This window comes from Egretta garzetta, unplaced genomic scaffold (assembly GCF_000687185.1).
Source record: "Egretta garzetta isolate BGI_Z169 unplaced genomic scaffold, ASM68718v1 scaffold118, whole genome shotgun sequence".
In the NCBI taxonomy this organism is placed as follows: domain Eukaryota; kingdom Metazoa; phylum Chordata; class Aves; order Pelecaniformes; family Ardeidae; genus Egretta; species Egretta garzetta.
In genome coordinates, this window is record NW_009260484.1 from 2,817,906 (window position 1) to 2,827,324 (window position 9,419).

The following is a 9,419-nucleotide window of genomic DNA, read 5'->3' on the forward strand; positions in this document are numbered from 1 at the left end:
ATAATGCCCGCCTGGTCTCCGCAGGAAGCCTGCCTGTCTGTCTGTCTGTAAGCCGGGCTTCGTGTCACGCGCGTGTGACCGCACAGCTCCTGGAGGCAGCACTGACAGATCTGAGCTGTTGCTGTTGTCTCCGCGCAGCTTCAGCTGCTGCCCTTTCAGAGAAGGTGCTGGGAAGTGTTTGGGGGGGCTTGTGTCTGCAGGGGAGGTCCCCAGCCCCAGCCCTCCTTCCTCCCCAGGGTCCCCCTAAACTACAGCACTTAAGGAAGGAAGCCTAGGTTGGAGGGGTGGTTTAAATTTCAGTATCGGTTTGCCCTGTAATGGATTTATATTATCACGTTGTTGTGATTTCAGTTTTCATTTGCAATTAAAATTGCATTCTCTGCTCTGTGTCTGCAGCAAGAATTGTGCAAGGTGCTTTTTATTTTCTACTGACAACGAAACATAAAATTATAGAATAAAATGTCATAAAATAGGAAACTATTCATTTCTGGCTTAGTGTCAGTCTCACTAAAGCCATGCAGAATATGTGTGAATTTTTATCGAATATGGGATACTGTGTCTGCTAATGTTTTGATAGTCAAACTTTTATTTGGGGGTTCCTGAAGTTATCTAGGTCAATTTTTAGAAAAAAAAGACAGAAGAGGTGTGGGTTGGTTGGTGGTTTGGTTTTGTTTATTTTCTAGCAGCAATTCAAAGGGAATGTTGCATTTTAAAAATCCCTTAGAGTTTCTTAGGTAAATACAAAGGTAAATATCCAGGAACTCCAGATACTCTGATGCAGAATAATGGACAATATCCTCAGATTCAAAACTGGCCGTTCTTACCTTTATAAAGGCTGAGGTGGTGAGCTTCAGAACTGCACGTACAACGTGAAGTATCCAGTTTTCTACTTGGGCAGCCAAATACGTTGCCCACTTCCAGAGATGATGAGTAACCATGGCTCGTTAACTCTACAGAGCACAGGATACAGAGCATGTATACAAAAATATCTACCGTGCTAGGTTGCGTGTACTACACAATCTTCAAAGTGCTCTCTTAAAACTAATCCAGAAAGTGATGTAGCAGTTTTATAGACTGTACTTTGATAAATGCTGAAAAATAACACCGATTTCCTTTTCATATTTCTGCAGGTGAAAAAGGTGTGAGGGTTGAACTTAATAAACCTTCTGACTCAGTTGGGAAAGACGTTTTATAAGCCTTTGATTTAGCAACTCCCCTTGCTATTCTCCCTGATAAATCTTGATGCTATCTATTAACTTTTGAATGTGAATAACAAGATAAAGGAGAATCAACAACAAACCAACATTTTAATAAAGAAGCAAACAGTGTTTCAATGTTGCATCAAATAGAAGGTTCTTTGACTGCTGAAGCATTGTACTATGTGATTGTGACTCCAGGCCTGTGACTGCTTATGTGAAGAAGATAAGCAATCAGTAAGAAACAGCATATGCATCTGGACATAAATAAGTGCCCTACATAGAATTTGTCCATCCTTATATTTTGCCAGACCTGTCATCCAGCTGAATCCAATTCATCTCTCCCTTTTTTTATATGGTAAAAGTTTGAATTTTGGGTAATTTTTGTATGACCAGGTACAGTTTATCAAAATTGAGTCTTAAAAAAAAAAAAAAAAGAAAAACTGAAAAAAAAAGAAAAAAAATTTACAGTATTCTCCAAAATAACGTGGATCTATTTTTGTAAAACTGTTCATACTGTTCTCCTCTGCCATGAAAGACCTAATTTAATGTAAGGGTTGCCAGTAACTGATAATCACTTTAATTTTCTTTACACCTTAGGTCAGAAAAGGAGCACTTTAATTGCCAGCTAAAAACCTGATTGTTTTATATCATATCTCACACTAATCTTAACTTTTAAAGATTGCTGCTGTATTGTTTTTTTTTACTATGTCCTCTTGAACCTTATTAACAGAAGCAAATCAGTATCTTGCTATGAGTAAAATTCAGTTTGTGGTTTTGTATGTTGAATCCACAGAGGGGAAGTTTCTGTCTCTTTGTTTTTTGGTTTGGTTTTTTTGTTTTGTTTTTTTGTTTTGTTTTGTTTTTAAGTGACTGGCACTAAGTGAACTTGACACTATCGGTTGCTGTCATTGGCTTTGGGGACCTGGTAAATACCATCAAGTTACAATATACAAGGGCTTTCCTAGGCTATTAGAGGTACCCAGAACCTCCTTACATACTTGACAGAAAATGTTGAGCTTTCTCCCTTTTCTAAAGAATACTTGCCACTCCCCTTTCCTTTGTATATAAGTTAATAGAATATCTAAAATGAACTTTTTTTTTATTTCCTTTTCAAATGTTGGTGTCCCGTGCAGTCTGTAAGTTGACACCTTGAGCTATTATATAGTATCAAGGAGATGGTCAGCACACTGAAGCTGAAGTGCATCACTGTAGGCTCCTTGTGCAATACATCTTTAGGTTTTCACTGTGCTGAAGGATTTCCCCAAAAAGGCACTGCCCTTTGATCAATACTGAGGAATATATTTAGTAAGAAAACATTTACTTTCTTTTACATTGTTTTCATTTTATCAAGGAGAGGGGACATCAAAGAATAGAAGTGAGATGTGCAGAAACTTTGATATTCTTGTTTTTAAGAAATGGATGTTTTGGACACTGATTATTTTTTTTTTCCTTCTTCTCCTTTCTTTTTTTTTTCCTGAGCTTAAAAAGCTTGAGAAAACAAAAGCAAACCTATAAAAGACAGCATTCATATTTACAGGAGTTTGGGGGTTGATCAACTCACCCGCTGCAGTTTTCTATCTGTCCCTTATTTCCTTAACTTAGCCAAAACAATGTGAGTGTACAGAAATATTTCTGTATGTATTACAACTTGTGACAATTTTAGCATCTGTATAGTTTGTATTCAATTAGAGACCTTTTCTATGGAAAGCTCAGTAATTTTTTATTAAAAAGATTACTATTGTTCATGTGAAACATGAAAAAGCTAATTGTTTAGTAACAAACTGACAGAAGGGGGAAAAAATTCAGTATTGGTATATCATTTAGGAGCACCAACAGAAGCCCCGGTTTTGTTTTGATTCCGCTTTTCCTTTTTTTAGTAAGTTCTTGCCCTTTACAGTTCTCTTCCTCTTTCCTCTTTTCTTCCCAGAAAAACAGACAGGATACCTTTACTGTAAGTGCCTCTGCCAATCTGGCCAAGGAGTGCAAATCTTCGTTACTGTCTGGTCTGCAGTGCATTTAGGCTACCAGTGAAACAAGCAAAAAAGCCACCTCTTCTACTTCATCTTTAAGTACCACTTTAACAGAGGTTTAGTTGGTTTTATTTTAGAAATGTAAGCATAAGCCTTTAAACCCATTTCAGTCCCTCTATAACTCAAACTTCTGCAGTTAAATGGCGTATCAAATTCTAGTCACACTGTAGGTTTGTGCTTGCCAGACAGGTTTAAAAAGTGCTTATTTTTTCACTCCATGTAAGTCATTACAATAGGGTCAACAAATCAGGTCAGCCATTTCTTCCATGTCCTTTAGAAACTGTTCATTTCATGTCGGTTTGAATATTCAGTCTTGAGCATCACCAAGCAGGTCCTTGTTTTAAAACTATTTTTTAAACTGTCTTATGATCTGTATGTGTCTAGTCCTGGTTAAAGATAAAGCTTCATAATGCTATTTTTATTCATGACGTTAGCCAGCTGTAAAATATGAGACCTTTATCTATAGCAGGCAAAGAAATTCAGGATTCATTTACACGTTGCCTATAAAGTTGTGTAATTTGAAAAGCAGTGTTCATTATGAAAAAGCTCTCAAGTTGCTTGTAAAGCTAATCTAATTAAAAAAGATGATGTATAAAGGTTCTTGAAAACTATGTGGTTATTTGTAAAATCTGTGTAATTTCTACTTTGTAGCGACTCATTTATAAATGCCCCCTGATAAAGGGCGCATGCGGACTTTTGGTGGGTTTGGGGTGGTGTTTTGTTTGGTGGTGGTGGTTTGGTTTTTTGGTTTGGGGTGGCTGGGTTTTTGTTTTGTTTTGTTTTTTTTTTACATCAGAGCTACTTCTACTCTGGAGGAAGATCCATTGGTGGTTGGGTGTTTTGTTGGGGTGTTTTATCAGACTGTCTACAGTTAACCTGGTAGTGGTGATCATTTTCCTGATGATTTCTCCTCAAAAACAGCACTCAAGTTTAGGCTGACTGGAGAGCGATGCCAGACATAGAGGCAGCTCTAGTTTCTTTAGCGCTTTCTGACAGGTACGTGAGGTGCAAAACGAAAGTCCTCTCCAAACAGGATTTGTAAGGTTTAATGGGAGCTCTTCAGTTTTACACAGCTCCCAATGTACTATGAGCCCTTTGAGGATGGCAGAAGAGTGGTAGAGTCTACAGATGCCAACCCATACGAGATGCCACGCAATTTCTCTCAGCTTTTTGATGAGCTTCTTCATGATGGTGTGGTAACCAAGGGCCCATCTGGCTGGCTGTGCTTCTGCCATTGCTCTAACTCCTGTGAAGCCCTCCTGCGTGCACTTGTTCAACTTGTGCCAGTTCAGGAAGAGTCACCTGGATCTCCAGATTACTCTGGCAGCCTTAGGCCACTTTTTGTGGCACTTGGGTACCTGCGGTGTTCAGTTCTGCTCTTGCCATTGTGTTAGGCTGAAGCCTAAGTGCAGCAGCACTGAGCTGGTCCCAAAGTGCTTTGAGGCTTTTTCCATGCTTCAGTGCTGCAGAAGTTCTTATGTGTTCTCTTGAAATAGCCTCTTCCCCATCTTTGTTTTACACTGAACAAGGAAGGAGCCTTCAAACACTTGCAACCATCCTGTACAGCGACCTTTTTTTTTAAATATCACATTGCTCAGCACAATACACAGGGGGATCATTTTGCATAGTAAAGTCCACACCAGGCAAAGGTGAAGTTTCTCTTGGGTGTTTTTCAAAAGACAGATGCTAGTAAATCAGAGGAAACTAGCTGACAGCCTATACCTTAATGTAGAGCATCTGGCTGTGCTGACCACTTAAAGGTCAGGAGTGGAAAGATCACATCTCTAAGTCACACTGATAAGTATAATCAGACAGGAAGGTACCATTTTTGTGCCTGCTGAATGCTTTGAAGAAGAGGGGAGACTGCTAAGGTGACAACAGCAAACTCAAAATCTGAAACCCCCGGAAGTGTAGGAAGTGTAGCACAGCCAGCGTACCTTGCCTGCAGGCATGCAGAGCTGCAGATAGCTGCCTGCACTTGCAAATGCAGAGTGGGGATTTATGAGTACTGAGCAGCGAAGACTTTGAAGAAATTCATGGGACTCAGTTGGATTTGGATCTGATCTGCTTGGGGGAGGGGAACGGGTATGGATCTGCAGAAACTTGGGTCTCCCAGAGTCAGCTTATATACAAAATACTCACTTAAGCTTTTTTGCGGATGTAAAGTAAATCTTGAAGGTAAGTAAATACTGCAAATGCGTCAAAGCCTGTTTGTGCTATTACACTGCTGTATGACCTGTATTCACTCTAGAGCGTCTGCTGAATCTGAGTAGCCTGACCCTGGCTGGGGGGGGTGGATAGCAGCTGACAGAAGCAGGTTCAAGATTCTTTGTGTCCTACCGGACAAAACCAGTTCCAGAGAATTCCCTCTGTTGACGTTTGCCTCCACTTACTCAGTTCCATCAAATTCTTCCCTGTAGCTTTGAAGTTGAGTGAATATACAGCACATTTATCCATTTCCTGAAATTAGAAAAAAACCCAAACCCATAGCTCCCAAATGGACAAGCCAGGTACTAAGAGTTGGCTCTGAAAGCAGAAGGAGCAGCTGAGATGCAAATCGCCAACCCATTGGGGATAGACTCAAGTTCTTAGCAGGACACAGAAGAAGGAAGGAGTTGCATAGAAATGGTGAAGTAGGATGGGAAGAAACTGATGCGTGAGACCAAGATAAAACACCTGTGTGGGGTGAGTATGAGGAATATGGGATGTGCCAAGGAAAAATACACTATAGGTGTCTGCTTTGGGGAGGAGCATGAAGTATGAGGAGAAAATACATGATGTGTTTGCCTTGGGAAAGACAATTGTTGATGCATCCCACCCATCCTTTGTTTTCATGGATGTGTGTTGCATACTTTTATCTCTGAAGATGAGAGGTTCCTAGCTTTTTGCTTGAACCAGGAGTTGGGTTCCTTGTCTATCTGCCAGCTTTGGGGATTTTTTTTCCCTTTTATTAAATGTGCATCTCAGGATTCAATTTAGTTGGTAACTGTTTATGGGTTCTTCTGGAGAACTTGCTGTAACTACCTTGTATATCATGTGGTGTACATGCTGGAGGAGGCGACCAGCTCATTTACCCTATAAGCCCAGTGCCAGCACCTTCACACGCCCCGGGTCCAAGTGGTGAGGGGTGCAGAACAGACGGATGAAGAGCTTGCCAGTAGTGCAGGCAGCTGGCTCACTGCTTCAGGGAAACCAATTCTTTCTTCCAAATGCTGTTGGAGATGGGAAGTAAAACTTCATCTCTGCACATTCACCATGTGGACCCAGTGTTCCCTGTGGGCTTGTGTGTTGGTGTGGTTTGCCAGGGTGGAACCAGTTCCTCTCCTGGGCTCCTTTCAATGTGGTTCAGTTTTATTTTTGCTTTTAAATAAGAGGTGAATCCAGAATAACTAAAATGTGGGGATTTGACTCCTACTCACAACCAGAAAGCCTAATACCCAAATATTGTATTGGGCTGTGAGCTGGTATTTCACTAGCTAAAGAAAGCAAGGGTCAAACAAAAAGCCAAGCAAAAAAAAAGACCAGAACTACCTTAAGGCAAGTCACTTAGGTTGTAAACATACCTTGCTTATGTTACTGTATGTAAGCAAGCTTTAAAAAGCTATTAATAAAGATTGCATTATAGCAAAGGGCAGGATGGCAGCTCTAAGAAACATAAGGAAGCTAGAATTTTGGAGCTTGATTAATTGCTGTTACAATCCTGAGAAGTTTTTCCATACAGTGAAGGTGGGAGTGAACGTATCCAAAAAAAAAAAAAAACCAACCCCAACAAACCACTAGCCAGCAACAGGCTGACCACCACCACCCCTACACCTGGGAAGCGGCTGTTGGTGAGTGCCCTACCTTGGGTTACTGGAACTGAAAGGTATTTCAGAAGAACTGTTTTTATTTGAGCACGTGGCAACGTCTTTGGACATCAAGGAGAAAGTATTTCTCCAAGGAAAATGTGATTTCAGGCACCACTAATGTTTGGCAAAGGGTATTGGAGCCATGGGTAATAACCAAATCTGTTTTCTGAGATTAGAGTCCAGTTGATGCTGTTCCCAATAGCAAAAAGCAAGGTTTGAGCTGTCAGATTGGGCATATTTATTTTCCCTTCACTTCCCCTTCCCCAGCCACAACATAATAGTGACTAATGTGGTGCTGGGCACATGTTCTGCACAGTCATATTTTAATGAACAAGCAAAGACCGTAGTAAGTTAACTCTTTTGGGTCCTAAATTTTTGTTGTATGTAGAACTCTTTAATGGGATGTAGGTAACAATTTCTAAAGTTATTTGATTACTTTTATTTTTCCCCACCTGAGCTATGAGAGCATTTTAGTTCAAAGAAACCCCGAAAACCAAAAGCCCTTCATTGTAAATAATACAAGTAGGAAACAACCGTATATAGTTAAGAGTTGCTGCAACTTCAGACCCATGCGATGTTATGCAATGACATAACCAGGGAGGGCATGTATTTTACGGTAAAAACTAGGCTTATGCAAATCTAGGAAAAGATGTGGGGTGCGGGGGGGATTTGGGGTGATGCCTGGTTGCCTGCCACTCCTGGCAGCTGCCCTGGGCCGAGGCTGCCCAGGGAGCGGGGATGCCCAAGGGCTTGGGGAGCCTGCTCCCGGGGGGCAGCTGGGAGCAAGAGCGAGTGACTGGGCCCCCCTGGTGTCCTCACCGGGACAAGGCCTCTCCCTCAGAGCAGGAAAACGTCATCTTGGCCTCCTGGAGACGACAAAGAGACAAGTCACTCTATTTTAGGTGGAGAATGTTGTTGCTGCATGAACAAAAGTTGTTTTAACTTGTAGCAATCCAAGGATGTGTATTTTGGGGTGGGAGGCTTTTTATGTTGTTGGTTACAGGGATGCGAGCTCTTGTTTAGGTACTTGTGAGGCAGCTTTGTCTACGACGAAACATCCACCGGGGCAGGGATGGGGGAGTGGGGAAGCGGGAGATGCTTGGTTACGCTTCCAGTGCTTACAGTAGGTTTGCACATTTGCTCTGGTTTTCTCAGGCGAGAGTGCGTGGAGAACAGCAGCTCGGCCGCCTCGGCACCTTCCCTCGTGTTTCTGCTCCCACGGGGGTCTGGGGGCCGCCCCAGCCCCCTCTCCAACCCAGGGCTTTTGCATCCTTCCAGGCTGCGTCAGCTCCCCGAGTGTCCCACGTCGGCTGAGCTGCAGGCTTTTGTGCTACACCCCTTATGTGGGTGGTGGATTAAATTACAAAATACCTGGCTGAGGAAAATGTTTGGGGTTTTCCCTCAGAGATGGAGGCTGGCGGCGGCCCGGTGCCTGCCCTTCCGGCTGGTCAGGTGCTACCTAAAACCCCTTGGCCAAGAGTTGCGAAAAAACGCCCAGCAAGGAGTGGCTACCAAGTCACAGTCAGGAGTGTAGCCTCTGGCTGCTAGTGCTGCTACCTGCCCTGAGCTGGTGCTGCTGGACAAAAGCTCAGCGTGGCAAGCTGCTGACCGCCTGGGGGAAGCAAATTAATCTTTAATTGCTGAGGGTGCTCCTCCTGTTTTGGCAGAGCTCAACTGGTGGCAGTTCCTGGGACATACCCTTCAGCTGGCACCAAACACAGTGTATCTGACCCTGCTAGCATCACCCAGGAGCAGTTTCACGCCAAGCTTGGGCAGTCTCTGTCCTGAAGAAAGAAAAGGGAGACACAAGGAGACTGCAAACTGGTGTGGGAGTCACGAACCGGGCGTCTATTTGCCAGTCTCCTGAAAAATGGTATCACTTCAACATGAATCTACAGCCATGTGCAAAAATACACCCAGGGCTGGGATCACATCCTGTAACAACCCGAAGCTGAGTCAGGATGCTTGCCCAACAGCAGAGACCTCCCGTCTCTCTTCCTGAAGGAGTCAAGGCAGCGTTTCCCTCAGTACCTGCTACAGGGCAGGCACAGACTGACCACAACCCCCAGCCCCTGCGCTGCTAGGGGTGCAAAGCATTAGTTTAGCATGGGAGCCTACCACTGTGGAAGAGTCCTGAGGGAAGGTAACATTTCTGGAGCCTGTAAAGGGATTAAGAGGAAAGCTGCATTAAGGCAACTTTAGGGTGTTTTCCTCCAACTTCAGGTCTCCTTGTTCCTTCAGGGGATGCCTGTGTCCATAATGCCTTGCAAAAAGCTCTGAAGTCGTGGCATTGCTTACCACTCAGGACACGTGCCTGCTTCCACAAAACTGCATTTCAAGAC

The 9,419-nt window shown here is 43.0% G+C and overlaps 1 protein-coding gene across 1 annotated transcript in view; it reads left to right on the forward strand.

The window, feature by feature from the left end:
* The window catches only part of EGLN1 (egl-9 family hypoxia inducible factor 1), a 44,663-nt gene extending 40,873 nt beyond the window's left edge, over positions 1–3,790 (forward strand). The window contains exon 6 of the mRNA XM_009644141.2: positions 1,131–3,790. Coding sequence (XP_009642436.2) covers positions 1,131–1,195 — 65 coding nt within the window. The 3' untranslated portion in view covers positions 1,196–3,790. The remainder of the gene's footprint in view (positions 1–1,130) is intronic.
* The last annotated feature ends 5,629 nt before the right edge of the window (positions 3,791–9,419 follow it).